An 18,570-nucleotide genomic window follows, 5' to 3' on the forward strand; every position below is an offset into this window, starting at 1 on the left:
TTCTTCTCCTGCACTGTTTGCTGCCACTCATCCTCTTTTGCTGATTTCTGCTCTTCTCCCCTGATCTCGTAGTACTCAAGTGTGCCACGGGACTGTCTTCGGTCCTCTTCTATTCTCTGTGTACACTCACAGCCTTGGTAATTTCATCTAGTCTCATGACTTTAATTAATATCTGAAGCTAATGACTATAAAATTTCTATCTGCAGCCCAGCCCTCTCTAGAGAAAACCAATTTGTATATGCAACTCCTTACTCAACATTTCTAATAGACATTTCAAACTTCAAATGTTCAAAACTAAATTCCTGATCTTCCCTCCCTAAACCTACTCCTGCAGCTTCTCCCCACCCCACCTTGATGGTAACTCCAACACTCCACTTTTCAGGCTGAAGACCTTGAAATCTTGTTCGATTCTACTTTTCCTCAAAGCACAAAGCTAATTCATTAGCAAATCCTACTGGCTAAACCTTCAGTTATTTCCATAATTGATTACTTCTTATCACCTGTATTACTATCACTTAGTCTGAGTTACAATCAGCTCTTCCAGACTTTAACATGATAGTTTCTCATTGATGTGCCTGCTTCTTTGTACCCTTGCTCTCATATAGTCTATTCTCAACACAGCAAGCAACCCGCGGACGGGTGCTCTTTAAAAAATTAGGTAGGATAATATCACTGCTTTGGAATCCTCCGGAAACCCCCTCTATCACACAAAATAGAAGTTAAGATATTTCCAATGATTTACAAAGTCCTTAATGATATACTCCCTCCTACACCACAATTTTTTTTCATGTTTATTTATTATTGAGAGACAGAGAGAGACAGAACGTGAGCAGGGTAGGGACAGATAGAGAGGAAGACACAGAATCTGAAGCAGGCTCCAGGCTCTGAGCTGTCAGCACAGAGCCCAACGCAGGGCTTGAACTCACAAGGTGTGAAATCATGATGTGAGCCAAAGTTGGATGCCCAACCGACTGAGCCACCCAGGTGCCCCTACACCAACTGCCTCCATGACTTCATCTCTTAGAATTCTCACCCTTGTTAACTCTCCTCCAGTTACTAAGAGCTCCTTGCTGTTCCTTGAATGCACCAGACATACTCTCCTCTTGGGAGCGCAATCAGTATCCCTTCTACTTAGAAAGCTCTTTCCTCATATATCTCCAGAGCTAATTCCATCACATGTATCAAGCCTTAAATGAAAATTCGTCTTCTCAAAAATTGTAACACTGACATCTTATTTAAACTGCAACTCAGCCCTTGCCCCTTGCTTCCAACCCCTTCAATCTTTTTTAAATTAGCAATTACCACAGAATAAAATTTTAAGAATCCATTAAAAGAATAAAGATTTCCTGAGAAGAGAAACGAATCTGTGAGAATTTCAAGTTACCACAAATAAATCATCACTTGGATTCAGGTTTACCACTTCTGGACTCAATTTTGTACTGCAAACAAATTCTATACTCACTCAAAAGCAATGCCAATGAATCAAGCAAGTTTTGCTGCTAGATATCTGGACTCTAGACTGTATCGCCAGCAGTTGGTCAGCATTCCCTTTAAGCAATGCTGCTGCTGTTCCAGTAAAACAAGATAAAGTACTTAATGGGGCACACATTGCTCAACATAATTTTGTGAATAGTTCAGAAAATTTCCTAAGACTCAAAAATGGGCCATTTCAAACTAGTAAATTCTGCTATTAAAGAGAAGTAGAGACACCTGGGTGGCTCAGTTGGTTCAGCGTCTGACTTCGGCTCAGGTCATGATCTCATGGTTCCTGAGTCTGAACCTTGCATAGGGCTCTCTGCTGTCAGTACATCACCTGCTTAGGATCTTCTGTCCTCCCCCCGCCCCTCCCCCACTTTCTCTCTCCCTCTCAAAATAAATAAAAACTTAAGAAAAAAAGGGAAGTGTGATATTCCCAGTAAGTGTGAATTTATCATAAATTGTATTTAGAAGCAGAGCAGGGGAGGGTGGGGAGGCCTGGGTGGCTCAGTAGGTTGGGTGTCCGACTTCGGCTCAGATCATGATCTCACGGTTGGTGGGTTCGAGCCCTGCATTGGGCTCTGTGCTGACAGCTCAGAGCCTGGAGCCTGCTTGGGATTCTGTGTGTGTGTCTCTCTCTGCCCCTCCCCCACTCACGCTCTGTCTCCGTCTCTCAAAAATACGTAAATGTGGAAACATTAAAAAAAAAAAAAAGCAGAGGGGTGCAGAGGGGTGCCTAGGTGGTTCAGTCAGTTAAGTGTCAGACTCCTGATTTCAGCTCAAGTCATGATCTTGTAGTGAGTTGGAGCCTCATGCTGTCAGCACAGAGAATGCTTGGAATTCTCTCTCTCCCTCTTTCCCTCCGCCCCTTCCCCACTTGTGCTTTCCTGCTCTCAAAATAAATTAATTAAATTAAAAAATAAATAAATACAAATAGCAAAAATAAAGGAAGAAAGAATTTTTAAAAAATTTTAAAAGAAAAAAAAGTAAAACCTACATTATGCATTGGAAGCCTTATGTAATAGTTTCTAATTGTATAAAAACTATAGCAAATTCACCTGTGAAGGTGAACACTTTCAATTAGCTCACAACGACTTCAAGAATCATCACAGGGAAACTAAAACACATGGGATTACAAATGTAGGTCTCAAAACGAGAACTCTGGAAAGTGGCAGAATATGCCTTGTTTCCATTCAAAGATCAGGACCCCCCCCCCCCCAAAACAAAGTCTGACTTACCACAACTACAGTTACGGCTTGACTAATGCCATGTCCCAAAAGGTCAGCCCAAAGTTACTGAAACCCACTAGGCAAAGCACTATAAATCTGATAAAACCTACAAAGTGACTTAGTAAGAATCAAAGCAATTAATTTCATTTATTGCAACTATATACAAGACAATCCACCCATCTGGTCACGCTGTTGCCAGTTTTTGCTTTTCGCTTTAGGAAACATACCATTTATTACAGAAACTTCTCCAAAGCAAGGAAAACCTCCTCCCCCCCCTCCCCAAATTTAAGCACTCTATAAGGTTGTGCAAATTTAAAAGGTTTCAGATACCAGTCTGAAAATCAGCCTTCAGGTCTGATGATGAAAATCATTTAAGCGTATGCCACTGATGCTAACCCAATATACCAAATTCTGGATCCAAGCACAAAATACTGTAAAATTTCCCGCTGACAGTTTGAGAAAGTACCACAAGAACAGATCTTTAAATATGCATCATCCACTCCCAGAATTCATCATCTGACTGGATGCAGTTTTAAAGTGCTTTTGAAAACTTTCTTTTCTAGGCAATAAGTTACTTCTTAGCAACATGACTATTCACTTATAATGTCTACTTCGTTTTTCAAAGTCTATCTACCTAAGGGTACTCTCCCTCCAAGACGCACGTTTTGCCCTGACAAAATACAACTTTGTAATGGTGTCTTCTTATCGAAAAGACCAGGAAGTCACCGGCAAAGACGGGTGTACGAGGAAGGCGGCATCGCGAGCAAGAAAGGCGGTCATCACCTCGGCGAGAAGGGCCTGGGTGAGGGCGGGGGGACGCAGAGAACAGATACACTGGCAGCAGGTGCGAGGATCTGGCAAGGGGACAGTCGCCGCAGGTTTCGGACCGACAAGGGGATGTTGTCCATTGGACAACTAGAGTCCGCCAACCTTACCTCGGGGGTCCGCTCGGGAGGCTTCTTCTTCAGCGCCTGCCTAGCGCCGGGGTCCACGGGCGAGTTCATGGCCGCTGCCCCGGCCCCCGTGCTCCCCGCCTGGCCTTAGCAGCCCACGAGACAGCACATTCACCTTAGGTAGGGGGTCTACACCTTCCAACCACGAGGTAGAGAACTCCGGACGGCCCCGGGGTCAGCGCTCAAGCAAACAAGCCTTCGCAACGCCCGCCCAGGGCCTCAGCCCACGCGCGACTGGCCAGAGGGAAGCCCACACGGGGGCGGAAGGGGGGATATTGCGCATGCGCAAGACGGGCGAGCACGCAAACGGGCGCCCAAGGGCGTGTCTCCGGGGTGACGTAAAAACTGGGGTGGTGCATTAGGACTCTTCCGGCTCTTCGTGAGATTTGAAGACGCGTCGCGAGATCTCACCTAAACCGGCCACAGGATCCGCCTCGGATTTGCGGTTTCGGCCGTTTCAACTTCCGGCTCAAGGGCCGGAAATGCGTTATGACGGACTAAAGAGAAGTTTCCTGTTGGGGCAGAACGGTGGGGTAAGCGTTCTAGGTAGGGGGTTCAGTTTGTGCCCAAATCCGGAAGCTCAGGGCGTGGCCAGGCCCGGGCCAAACTTCAGTTCTGCAACTCCGACGCCCCTCCCTCGGACAAAGTGCAGACTTCGCTGCTACCGTTCAGCGAGCAAGGAAGTTCATTCCCTCTCTTCTTTACATTTGTTGAAATAAAACGAATCTCCTGTGGAAGGAACCCTCCAGGAAGTACTTGCTTGCCCTGTCTTTTACGGACGTACTGAGATCGGGACAGAAATCAAAAGCCTCGCGGCCTTGAGCCTCAGAGATTGGCAGGCGCTGATGGCGCGGCCCGCTCAAAGTTAATGTAGGTTCGAGAAGTCGAGTCTGTACTGTATTCACATAACGAGTGCCCAGGGCAGCCCTCCCTCAACTCAGCCTTTTCCTCAGGCGGGTAGGGTTTAGGGTCGTCAGGACTTGAAGTCCCCAATTTCGCACTACATTTTACATGCTAGCCTGTTCCCCAACAGTGCGAATACAACACATTTCCATTTACAAACTGGTCTCTTGGTAAGAAAAACAGACCAAACTTCATAATAGCCAGGCACCCGCAGGTGATGTTTTCACTGTGAGACGACTGATACAATTCCAGAATCCATCGTTCCAGGACAGTATTTTTCATGGCTGTGTTTAGCGCACAGATGGGCCGCACTGGTATCAAAATGCGTCACTTTGTAGCCACCATAGGCATAATACTTTTTACTGAAATTGAAGCCTTTTGAGGTCTATACCACATCTATGTACATCTTCGTATTTCTCACAGCAATTAGCACAGTTCACTAAGTAACTCGAAGTGATTTAGGATTATGTTATTCACTCTTTTAATGACGTAGTAAGAATTAAAATTATATTTTAGAACAACAGAAAGTAAAGAATTCAGGCTGCAACATCTACCTTATCTGGGACCTGGTAATGATGGCTGTTAATAATAGTTTTGTTTTCCGTTGGTCGTTGGGCTTGCCCAAACTTGAAGTTTACAACATAATATTAGCACATTTCTTTTTTGGGTATAGGTCAAAAACCTTACCAGGGAAGTTGTGGCTCAGCCATTCTGGAGATAAGTTGTGGAGATCACAAGGAATTGCAATGACCCTTTTTCGACATTTTTTGTGCGTATAAACAACCTCTGAAAGTCTGCCTAGGATCATAAAGGTTTAGCCCTTCCATTCTTCAAGGATCAGTTTTTAGGGCCACTTAAGTATTTTGAAAGAAGGTAGAGGAATTAAAGCATGATGACCATGAGCTTGGACTTGAGGGACAAACACTGAATGTGTGTCTTTAATAGGCCATTTCTATTTGAATCACTTGGTGAAGTTACTTAGTATCTCTGAACTTCAGTTCCCTTATCTGTAAAATGAGAATAGTAAAGGACCCCATTGCTTTGGGATTCTCAAGATTATATGAGATAATTCATGTGAAGTACTTAGGATGTTGCCTGCATAATGCAAGCACTTTGTTATTCCTATTACTTCACCTCTGAAAAGTGATTTCTCTAAAGCAGAAATTCGAGTTTGAAGAACTGGAAAGTTTTTTTTTAATGCCTAATTTTTTTTCTTTAATAACTTTCAAACAGGGGCACCTAGGTGGCTCAGTTGGTTAAGCGTCCAACTTCGGCTCAGGTCATGGTCTCACAGTTCGTGGGTTCGAGCCCCATGTGGGGCGATAGCTCAGGGCCTGGAGCCTGCTGTGGATTCTCTGTCTCCCTTCTCTCTCTACCCCTTCCCCACTCGCACTCTATATCCATCTCTTAAAAGTAAACATTAAACATTAAAAAAAAAATAACTTTCAGAAACACTGAGGTATTCATGAAGATGTGGAACAAGAAGAACTCTCACAAACTGCAGATTAAGTGTTAACTGGAAAACTGCTTTGGCAAAAGTAGTAAAGCTGAAACATACCCTTTGACAATCCTTGATGTATGTCCTGAAGAATAGCCATGTACACCAGAAAAGATGAAAATGTTCATTGTTCATATTAGCCAAAAACTAAAAAATAACACGTCCATCAACAAGAGAATGGGTTTTTATGGTATATGCATTCAGTAGCATATCGACTGCATAATACATGGATGAATCACCAGCAGTGTTGAGAGGAAAAAAAGCAAACCACAAAATATCAAGTATAATTATATGCTTGTTCAAACACAAGCAAAATTAAATTATATCACATAGGGATGCAAAGACAGATAAAATTATAAAGAAAAAGGGAGATGATGTTCACAAAAGTCAGGTTGGTAGTTAGAAAAATAAGAAAGAGGATTAGATCAGGACAGGGCACGTGGAGGAAGGGGCTCCTAGGTTACTAAAAATGATTTACTTCTTGACCTAAGTGATGGTTACATTAGGGTATATTCATTTTTCTGTATATAATATTTCATGAAAAAATGAATATACAAAAATAACTTACTTTTAGGCTTTACTATAAGACAACAACAGTGAAAACAATACATTAATGTTCATGGTAGCTATACAAATCGAAATTAAAGCACATTTTTTTTAAGTTTATTTGAGAGACAGAGTGTGTGTGCCTGTGCACAAATGGGGGTGGGGGGCAGAGAGAGATGGACAGGGAGGGAATCCCAAGCAGGCTCCTTGCTGTCAGCACAGAGCCCAAAAACCATAAGATCATGACCTGAGCTGAGTCAGATGCATAACGGACTGAACCACCCACGCACCCCACACACATTTTCAAAATCTATCTTGTCCTTACCATCTTTTATGTTCTGGTATGCTGAAAAAAGTGAATTGACACTGAAAGCTCTAATAGCTACTTTCAGAGAAAAGGCCACCTTTGGGATGGGATTCACCAGTACTACCTGGTAGATACCAGGTAGGAAAGGAACCATAATGGTTCTGAATACAAACGGTTTACTAACTCCTAGGAAAAACAAAACATGGTTAAATCTTAAAAAGAAAAAACGGCTTAACTCCTTACCCTACCTTATTTTTCTCCATTGTACTTACCACAACCTGACACCATATTTTCATCTATCTCTTCCACTGGTGGGAAATATGTAAACTCCATGAGAACACAGAAGAAGGTTTGTGTTATTTATTGGCATATCACTGGCATCCAGACTTGTGCCCAGCACTATAATAAGTGCTCAATCAGTGTTTGTTGAATGAATAAATGAAACTACCTAAGGACTAAGTAATTAAGAGGGGATTTTGCTATAAAAAAAAGATAGGCACTTGATTGCTCTCCAATGGCAAAGAAAGTTCTGGCTAAACAAATGCTTTAGGCAAAACCAAATCCTAATTAGGCAGACATACTCATAATGTCTGTCTTTCCAAAATAATAGCAAACCAACAAAAACATGCAAGTAAAGAGCCCTGTTTTTAATAGCACCTAGAATAAAGTAAAGAATTGAGATTTGGTATATGCTGGGAGTCTGAGTCACTATGAAAAAGAAGAGCATTTTCTGGCCCAAATCTTTAAGTAAGGTCAATTACAGTTATTAAATCAGGACCTGAGGGTGAGGTCTAGGAATTAATATTTCTCAAAAGCTACATAGGTATTTCTAATATGTGGCCAGGTTTGAAAACTACTTAAAACTAACTCAGGTTCTGGACTAGTCTGACCCAACTAATTACACACCTTTCATGCAGTGAATGATACTGACCTGTAAGTGCTGGACTAAATGTGCGACACAAAAGTGGCATCACAAGTTTCTTGAGAAAATAATATCACCCTTATACTTAACACATTTCAACAGTGTTATTCCCCTGAAGACTATTTAGGTAACACTGCCTTTACCAAGAATCTGAATTTGAGCATTGAGGTGTATACCTCTATTTTTGGACTGCCCTTGTTAAAACGGTCACTTGGAAAAAAGGAAGCTCGAGCCTCTTCAACTTAATACTCTCCTTAGAGTAAATACAGGTTTATCTTATCTGCTGGAGGTCTGATCAGTGTTAACCCAGAGACGGCAATCTGATGAAGGGATCAGACTAGGCTCATACTTTCACCAGAAAGAGAGTCCCTTTAAAAAGAACTAGAAGGGACCAAGTCTCAGGAGGTAGCATATGCTTTAAGACCACCAAAGTTCTCCTGACAAATAATGAATGAATAATTCACATATTCTTTAAAAACATCTTTAGGGCTGCTTATAGTTTTTTGTTGTTGTTTTTTTTTTAAGGGAAGTCTCAAATGTTAAACCTAGAACAAACATGACCAAGTCCATGGTCTGCACTCCAAAGCAAGGATAAGCAGCTCTATACTCTCCAACCTCTGCCTTTCTATCTAAGTCCTTCCTACTCAGAACTACAATTCCCCAGCTCCCATTGTACCTTCAACTCACTTTGGTCTTGTTTGCCATCCAACTCCTACATTCTACATTGGCAAAAACAAAGAAATACCAAATAATTTTTTACAATACATTTGTCACCACATAGTAGTTGGAAACCATTCTCGTCTGAGAAACAAAACAAACCCTCAAAGACTACACGATCTCAGATGAAATTCTGTATTTTCAGATTCTTATTACCAAAATCATTCCTCTACACTTGTCAGAAATGTTACAAGATATCATTTATATACAGGAACAGCATATATAGACACAGGTACCAATTATAAACTTTTTAAATATCTGACGGATGATACCCAAATACTTGATACTTCCTCTCTGCTTTAAAATAGTGCACTTATTTTCTTTGGTCAAATTTAAGAGTCATATATATAAAATGATATGAAAACAGATCTAATCCTATCTCCTGGCATAACTCTGCCCAAATCGACCAGCCTGAGTAAGATAAGGTAGCATCTCAACAGCTTACTCAGGGCTTAATCACTACCGCAAAGCAGGCACTCTGGATTGATGGAAGAGATTACTTACCCTATAATGCAGATGAAGAGGATAGACTTGCTCAGAGCCAACACGCAAAATCAGTGAACGAATCAGAATTAAAATCCAAACCAACTGGCGAATTTTTTGTTTAATTATAAGGCCAATGGTACTTTGTATTGAATACATGTTCTTAACAGGTTTACATGGATTCTTCTAGGTTTTAAATGATGTTTAGTTTGTTTTCAAAAAGAAGATTTTCTATCTGTCATCATGAGGAACAGGTCAAATGTAACATTATACCAGTATATTTTTTGTGGCTAGGTTTTTATTCACAAGAACATATGTTAAATTCTCCCCCCAAGAGCTGGGTGCCATACAGGGGAGACTGGACAGAATACCTTATAACAGCAGCAGCCAAGAATTATTGACCATGTGGGGTGTGCCGTGCACTGAGATAAATTTTTGACGTTCACTATTTCACTTGATCCACACAACCATATTAGGAAGCAGATTCTACTATATACCAATAAAGAAATTTAGGATTAAAGGAGGACATAATGAACATGGTCATATATGTAGAAGTGCCACACTTGTGAAAAGAATCCAAGTGAGGTGACACCCGAGTCTATGATGTTACATACACCTTATTAACACATGAAAGAGACTAACATCATCCATCAAATCGACGTGTATTTATTGCACAAATTTCCCCTAGAACTGGGAGGTTATTATAATACAGGTGTACATTTGAGAAATGTATACAGAACAAGGAACAAGTATGTACATTTTACATATCCCACCATCTAAATAACTTAAGAGAAAGCAGAACAATCTCATAAGACATCCACCAGAAGTAGGCATGGTGTAAAATCTTTTTTTTTAAGTGATCATCCCCAGTGTATGCCAATTGCAACAAAATGAAATCTGTGCTAGTATGTTTATTGCACTTAACATTTTCAAACTCAAAATTAAGACACATTAGTAAAAGCTAAAAATATTTCAAAACAAACCAATTAGTTTATATACAAGGAAAAATTAGTTTTAAATCTATAATGTAAAAGATCCCTTTTTCATTTCCTGTTGCAACATTAACAGGGTTTTTTTATTCCCTGTTGCATCAAACAGGTTTTTAAAATATGTAACACATAACTGTTTGTACCATAAGAAGTTGAAAAAATTATTTTGAACAGGCCAGAACTCTTTTCACATTCATCATAATGATCACACTTTAAAGAAGTAGCAGCTCATTCCTTGGGCTTTGTGTAAGGAAAAACATGACTATGATGAAGGCAGTAGAAATTACAGAGGGTTAGGAATTATAAAACTCAGGAATCCTATAAGGATTAATGATTCTATTAAGAAACTAAGGTTCTTCCTTCTGAGCAAAACTTAGTTTTAAAAGGAACGGTAGTAGCATGGGCCATCCATTTACTGAAGACTAGATTTCCTAAATGATAGAGATTTCAAACAGGACTGTGAATCATTTGATGATTAATTAAAAAAAGAAAACAAGCAAAATCAGACATTATCTACCTGCTACATACATATCATTTGAACTACAATAAAAAAAAATAATGTACAGTGGCCCCCATATGAATCTATCTATACTCTGAATTCTGCCAAAGAGACTGACTATAGAATCCCAAACAATAAAAGAGGGAAGAATTTCAGTAATTAATGGAATAAGAAACTCAAGCCAAAGAAAACAGATCTATAAATGCTCCTTGGCAGCAAGTCATCCATGGGAGACTCAGGTATTAACTGGGACCAGGTGACAGGACACAGGGGCAAGAATGCTAACAGGCACAACAATTTCAGGTTTACACTCCATTAAAATAACCATTTCTTTTCTATTAGAGAGTTCGTGAATACATAAAGAACACAGCAAAATGTGACCCAACACTATAAATTCAAGGCCAAAGACTAAACAAACCACAGAAATCGTCCTTATTTACTGAAAATTCAAACAGCAAGAATGAATGTATTATACAGTAATCATATTGAGTAAGAGAATAGCAAGTAGTTTTTTTTAAGCTAATCAATTAATTATGATGAAAATAGTCCATGAAAGCAGAAACCAATTTCACTTTCAGCATTAAAAGTATCTTAAATCAGGTAAGTAAAGAATAAACTATAATGTAGTATTCAAGTAAACTGAGGTAGTAGAGCATAATGAAAACTTTATCTACCCATCTTTATATTTACATTACTTACAAGAGTTTGGTTCCATATTAGCCTTTTTTATAAGCAACACTCTACAATATATACAAAAAATATTAACAACTGAAAAGTGAAAATTCTGAAAACAAATTAGATTTTGGAAGGGAGGGGCTATTAGAGAAAAGAGAGTAATTTTAAGAATTAATAAGCTCTATTAGTGTAAACTGATTATTATGAAGCAGTGAAACAAACATTCAGTTCCTATGGGTTCAAGAAGGGCTGATATTGAAAGCAAAGGCCTTGGCTACCTGAGCACTTTTAAAGAAAACAGTATTATTTTTCCCAATGCTTTGGTGCAATTTTTAATCCTAATTTTTATTTATTAAATTAGATGCAAAAATGTAAATACTAACATTTATAAGAATTAGCTTATTCTTACAAACAAAACAAATGGTATAAAGTAGTATTTTTATTTGGGGAACCTACATTACTCAGCCTTAAAAAAAGATTGGCTTTAGTTATGTTTTAGGGTGTGTGAAACAGATAATTCACCAGAAAGCAACATTTCAACACTATTTACAACTGATACTAGTTGAAAATATTTTTTTTAAAAAGACATGTTTACCAATCAATCTTGTATTTCTACCTCTGCTTCTTTAAAAAATAGATACATATGTACACTTGGATGGATAACATACACACATTTACACTCATTATTCTGGATTATTATAATTAACAGGCTATTTAAAATAGTTTGAGAAATACTCTAAAATTAGCTATTTTGAATTGAAAAACAAAAGAATAATCAAGTTTTTATAGGTCTCCATACCTTAGAAATAAGGAATTCAAATTAATTAAATGACTATTTCTGAGTCATTTAATTGTGAGATATCCAATGCTATTTATGGGTGTGGCAACACAGGAGTGATGATATTCCTTGATGATATTCATTTTGTAGAAATTTCTATACTTTGGCTTTTTCAAATGCTTTCCCTAAATATTATTTATGCTGCTTTAGGCTCACTTGGTTAAAAATACACCACCACCCAAAAGTCCAGCCAAAAGGAAAAAGCAATCCAATGATCACACAATATGTACTGCAATGCAGGATACCCAGGCATTTGACTCATTCAGATGGAAGTCTAACAGGGAGAAAAAAAGCCATAAATGCATGTTGCATCTGCTTCTTTAGTTTCTATTTAACTTTCTACCAAAGTTAATTTCTAATGACCTTTGTGTTAAAGGAGTATCTGAGCAACATATGGAGAGTGAGTGCTTGCTACAGCAGCCAGAAGAGGAAGATCACTGGATTCAATCCTGAAATAAAGAAAACAAAAATTTCAGGTTAGGCATTCTGTACCCAGGACATGTGTCCTACAGGCAGTAAGTGCTACGGGTAAAGTCACACTGTATCTCAGATGTCAAGAACGTAGGGCACTCTGGCCAAAAGGAAAAGGATAAGAAGAGAGTTGAAGATAACACAAGCTGGAAATTTTTCAGTAAGTAAAAACCAGAGCCAAAGATTTTTTAAAAAGAAAGTCTCTGAAACCCAACAGCAACAAGATCATGCATGTAGGAAAGCATATCACTGACCTGCTAATGGACCATGTATCAGGGCAAGGGACAGTATGTAAGAAATACAATAAATAATAGAAAAATTGTGTGCACCCATACTGTTTTGGATACAAATGTTTTCTTATTTTAAAAAAAATGGTTTTTTTTTTTAAAAGTTTATTTATTATTGAGAGACAGAGAGAGACAGAGCATGAGCATGGGAGGGGTAGAAAGAGGGGGAGACACAGAATCAGAAGCAGGTTCTGGGCTCCGAGCTGTCAGCACAGGGCCCGATGTGGGGCTCGAACCCACAAACCATGAGATCATGACCTGAGCCGAAGTCAGATGCTTAACCGACCGAGTCACCCAGGCGCCCCTGGATACAAATGTTTTTATAAAAAGAAGTACTGGGAAGAAGTAATGGATGCTTCTTAAAAATTCATCCTACCACAAATAATTTATAGGGGAAAAAAAGGCCAATAAAGACAGAAAAAGTTATGCAGATTCATTCACAGTTAGAGAATAAATCTGAGTAAAATCCTATTACATTTTTTCAGCTAGTAGCTTAACAAAGATGAAAAAATTTGCTAATAGGCAGCAGTAGGAAGAGGTAGCTTCCTGCTGTCTGTGAAAATCTATTCTGATATTTTTTCGATAACCTTTAGTACTACCTATCACAATAACTAACAATATCTATCAAAAATTTAATACACATGTCCTTTAACCAAAAATTCTACTTCTAAGAATTTATCCTACAAACTTCAAAGATGTATATTCATTTCAGCACTAATTTGTAACAGCAAAAAACCTGAAAATAATTTAAACTCTATCAAATAATGAAATGCTATACAACCATTAAAAATAAATTAGTATGTGCTTGTATGAACATTCAACATCTATTCCAAGGCAAATTGCAGGATGATAGGTAGAATACAAACTAATTTATATTTTTTATCCTCTACATTTAAAAATTCTGTAAGAAGAGACAATCCATCAACTATGTGGGTGAGGGTTAGAAGTTGAGGAAAAGACAATGATGAATTAATTTTATGTCAAAATGCACTGTAAAATCTGGTTATATGCATAATAAATTAAAAGCTAGTTTAAATTTAAAAAAAAGACATGACACACACAGAATCATCTATGTCCAGTCTAGATGATGAGGATTAACACTGATCAAAGAATTTAATTTGGTTTCTGATGCACAGTTGCTACTTAATGTTGACTTTCCCTCCCTTCTAAAAAGCTTAATTTTAAAAATTTCTACCTTGTTTTAATTTATTCAAGAGGATTTCGAGAAATAATTGACATTCTCACACACACACACACAAATACACACACAAAAAGTAGCCATAAAACATAGGCAAAGTGACTACAGAATATAAGGAAAAGGGCTATACAATGCCTCCCACCAACTTCCTGTTCCTCCTTCAGTTGGCATTTTAGAAAAGTGTCTTTTCCCCAGGAGTAACTGCAAAGTAAACAGATATAATATAAAGATAATAGGGAACGAATAGTAATATGTAGATAATGTTCTACCACCCACAGAATGGTGTTACTTCAATCAGCTCATGTGGATGGCAGGTCATATGCTGGGAATGATGAGTTTTAACACATAAATGAATAAAAATGAATACTTATTTTCACTAAGATGAAAATTCAGATTTTAGTTCATTTTTATCTGACCATATTCTCAACTTACTGTAATAGTACAAGTGGAGGCCAGGGATGTGCTTTTATATGGTATAGAGCGACCCAACTGGTAACTGTTCAGCTTCTAACAGGAAAATAACTTAAAATGAAAAAAGGCAATTCTGAGGAACGAACATTCCTTTTCTAAAGAAAGTGTAATGAGGGGGGGCCTGCGTGGCTCAGTCGGTTGAGCCTCTGACTTCAGCTCAGGTCATGATCTCACAGTTCCTGAGTTTGAGCCCCACGTCGGGCTATGTGCTGACAGCTCAGAGCCGGGAGCGTGCTTCAGATTCTGTGTCTCCCTCTCTCTCTAACCACCCCTACTTGTGCTCTGTCTCTGTCTTTCAAAAATGAATAAACATAAAAAAAAAAAATTAAAAAAAAAAAGGAAAGTGTAACGAGAAAACAAAGCCAGAAAAGAAACCATAAACATACCCTAGAACCACTCCTAGTTCCTTGACATGGACACGCATCTGTCCTCTCAGGTATTCAGACAGCATTTTGCTCTTGAAGTATAACTCCTGTAATCGGTCTTCGAGATGCATTACACACTGCAGTGAAGGTAGAAATTCCAAAGCATCACATTTTTGACAATTCTGTTTAGTTATTTGTATATAAATTAAAATTTTGAGCACATTTTTAAAACACATAATTTTAGCTAAAGGAGTGTAAATTTTTTTCTTGCTCATATCAAACATTTAGATCCTACAGAGATTTTTTAAATGTTTATTTATTTATTTTGAGAGAGATAAAGAGAGTGGGAGCAAGGGAGGTTCGGAGAGAGGGAGGGAGAGACAATCCCAAGCAAGCTCTGCACTATCAGCGCAGAGCCCAATGTGGGGCTCAATATCATGAATCCATGAGATCATGACCTGAGCCAAAATCAAGAGTCAAATGCTTAACTGACTGAGCCATCCAGGAACCCTGTGTTGTTGTTGTTTTTTAATGCAGTAAATTATACACAATATAAAATTTTCCTTTTTAACCATTTTTAAGTGTACAACTGAGAAGCATTAAGTACATTCAAAAAGATGTGAAACTATCACTACACATTTCCATAGCTTTAAAAAACACTTTTATTCCAAATTTGATAAATATAATACTCATGATACATTTCAAATATATTTACATAGGACAGGGTGCATTCTACTCTGGGGACTTAAAGAAAAAAGTCTACAACAACTCACAGAGAATGCTCAGTAGTCCTTACTAGAAAAGAGAGGTTTCTAGGCTAGAACATTAAAAACTAGAACACATACACTCCATTTATCAACTAACTTGCTCAATTAAATACAATAGGCGATTTTTCATGTGAATTAATGCTATACATGTATGAGGACAAAACATGAGTTTCAGGTGTTAAAACACAGCAGATTATCGATTTCAGCTCAGGTCACGATCTCGGTTTGTGAGATCAAGACCTGTGTCCAGCTCTGCCCTGATAGCTCAGAGCCTGCATGGAATTCTCTCTCTCTCTCTCTCTCTCTCTCTCTCTCTCTCTGCCCCTCCCCTGCTGTGCACCCTCTGGCGTGTGCGTGCTCTCTCTCTCAAAATAAATAAATATTTAAAACGAAAACAAACAAAACCCACTAAATTCTTGCAGACCATTCCTTTCCAATGAAAATCAACTATTAAAACTGCTAACAGGTGTGACTGGCTGGCTGGCTCAGTCTGTAGACCATGTGACTCTTGATCTCAGGATTGTGAGCTTGAGTCTCACACTGGGCATGGAGCTTACTCAAAAAAACAAAACAAAACTGCTAATAACAACCCATTTTCTTCTTGGAAAAACAAAACAGAAATTATACATACACACACACACACCTATAAGCTTTACATATAATTTACATATATCTGGGAATTTACTATATTAACCAATTTTAAGTATACAATTCTGTGGCATTAAGTACAGTCACAAAGTTGTGCAACCATCATCACAATCCATTTCAAGAACTTTTTTTCATTTTCCCAAACAGAAACTCTGCACCCATTACATAATAACTCCTCATACCCTCCTTACCCCAAGCCCTTGGTATTCTCTATCTACTTTCTATCTCTATGAATTTGCCTATTCTAGATACCTCACTTAGCTAGAATCATATAATATCTGTCCTTTTCGCTAATTCTACATAGCATAATGTGTGCAAGGTTCATCCATGCTGTATCAAAAGGTATTAGAATTACATTCCTTTTTATGACTCAAATATCCCATTCTATGTATTATACCACATTTTGTTTATCCATTCATTTGTTGATGGACATGAGTTATTTCCAACTTTTGGCCATTGGAAATAATGCTGCCATGAACATGAAAGTACAATTATTTGAGTCCCTGCTTTCAAATGTTTTGAGTATCAACCCAGAAGTAGAATTGCTGAATCATGGGACAATACAACGTTAAACTCTTTAGGGAACTGCCAAAGTGTTTTGCACAGCAGCTGCACCATTTTACACTCCCACCAGCATTGCGCAAGGGTTCCCATTTCTCCACATTTTGGCTAATCCTTGTTATTTTTGTTTTTGATCGGAGCCATACTTATGGGTGTGAAGGAGTATCTCACTGTGGTTTTGATTTACATTTTCCTAATGACTAATGATGTTGAAGATCTTTTCATATGCTCAATGACTGTTTGTACATCTTTAGAGAAATGTCTATTTGCCAACTTTCAAATTGAGTTTTTCTTTGTTGTTGTTGAATTGTGGGAGTTCTCTATATATTCTGGACACCAACCTCTTGGAAGATACATGATTTACAAATATTTTCCCCTACCCTGCACATTGTCTTTTCACTTGTTGATAATGTCCTTTGATATACAAAAATTTGAATTTGCTGAAGTCCCATGTATCTACTTTTTACTTTTCTTGCCTGTGCTTCTAAAATTTTTTTTAATGTCCATTTATTTTTGAGAGTGAGATAGAGAGAGAGAGAGAGAGAAAGGCAAGCAGGGGAAGGGCAGAGAGAGAGGGAGACACAGAATCCAAAGCAGACTCCAGGCTCTGAGTTGTCAGCACAGAGCCTGGACATGGGGCTCGAACTCACAAGCTGTGAAATGACCTGCCCCAAGTCGAACACTTAACCAACTGAGCCACCCAGGCATCTCTGTGCTTTTGGTTTTAAATCCAAGTAATCAGTGCCAAATCAAATGTCATAAAGATTATCCCCCAAGGTTTTCTTCAAACAGTTTTATACACAGTTTAAGCACTTAAGTTTAGGTTTAAGTTTGGGTTTAAGTCACATGCAAGTTTGAGTTCATTTTTGTACATGGCATAAAGGGCTCAATTTCATGCTTTTGCCATGTGGATATCCAGTTTTCTCAACATGATTTATTGCAAAAGCTCCTTTCCTCTTTGAATGGTCGTGACTCCTTTGTCCAAAACCAACTGACCATGTAAGTAAAGGTTTATTTGGGGGCTATCATATTCTATTGCTTTATGTGTCTGTCCCAAAGCCATATCAAACTGTTTTGAAGATTGTCACTTTGTACTAAGTTTTGAAATCAGGAGGAGTGAGTCCACCATCTTTTTCTTTTTTTAGGATTATTTTGGCTCTTTAAGTCCTTTGAGAGACCATACAAATTTTAGGATACTTGATCTATTTCCTAAAAAAAAAAAAAAAGGAAGTCATTGGGATTTTTTGTAAGGATTGTACTGAGTAAGTAGATTACTTTGGGTAGTACAGTCATCTTAATAATACTAAGACTTCCAATTTATGAACACTAGATATCTTTCTCTTTATGTATGTCTTTTATTTCTTTCAGCAATGTTTTTCTAGTTTTCAGTATACAAGCCATTTGGGTCTGGTCAAATTTATTACTAGGTAATTTATTCTTTTGATGCTATTTTAAGTGCTTTCTTAACTTCCATTTTAGATTGTTCATTGCTAGTATATGGAAGTACAACTATCTTTGCTGATTTTGTACCTTGCAGATTTGCTGAATTCATTTATTAGCTCTATCTGTTCTTTTGTGGAATCTTTAAGTTTTCTACATTTAAGATTATGTCATCTGCAGAGATAATTTCACCTTTTCCTTTCCAATTAGGATACTTTTTGTTTCTTCTTCTTAACTGCTCTGCCTAGCAATTTCCAGTACTATGTACAATAGAAGTGGTGAAAGTGGGCATCCATGCCTTGTCCTTGATCTAAGGGGTAAAACTTT

The 18,570-nt window shown here is 38.1% G+C and overlaps 2 protein-coding genes across 9 annotated transcripts in view; both read right to left on the minus strand.

Moving 5' to 3' along the window:
* Positions 1–3,994, minus strand: part of RAPGEF6 (Rap guanine nucleotide exchange factor 6) — a 188,009-nt gene extending 184,015 nt beyond the window's left edge. For 4 of the 7 annotated variants that reach the window (XM_053220571.1, XM_053220563.1, XM_015067414.3 and 1 more), the window contains exon 1: positions 3,641–3,990. In XM_053220571.1, the coding sequence (XP_053076546.1) occupies positions 3,641–3,709 (69 nt within the window). In that variant the 5' untranslated portion in view covers positions 3,710–3,990. Of the gene's footprint in view, positions 1–3,640 lie in introns of all 7 variants that reach the window. The other 3 variants (XM_015067413.3, XM_053220589.1, XM_015067416.3) reach the window with 3 other exon arrangements.
* A 5,685-nt stretch (positions 3,995–9,679) lies between these two features.
* FNIP1 (folliculin interacting protein 1) overlaps positions 9,680–18,570 on the minus strand; it is a 146,780-nt gene continuing 137,889 nt past the window's right edge. For both annotated transcript variants that reach the window (XM_027076760.2, XM_027076759.2), the window contains 2 exons: positions 14,849–14,964; positions 9,680–12,484 (listed from right to left, as the gene is read on the minus strand). In XM_027076760.2, coding sequence (XP_026932561.1) covers positions 12,406–12,484; positions 14,849–14,964 — 195 coding nt within the window. In that variant the 3' untranslated portion in view covers positions 9,680–12,405. The remainder of the gene's footprint in view (positions 12,485–14,848; positions 14,965–18,570) is intronic.

This window comes from Acinonyx jubatus, chromosome A1, assembly GCF_027475565.1.
Source record: "Acinonyx jubatus isolate Ajub_Pintada_27869175 chromosome A1, VMU_Ajub_asm_v1.0, whole genome shotgun sequence".
Lineage (NCBI taxonomy): Eukaryota > Metazoa > Chordata > Mammalia > Carnivora > Felidae > Acinonyx > Acinonyx jubatus.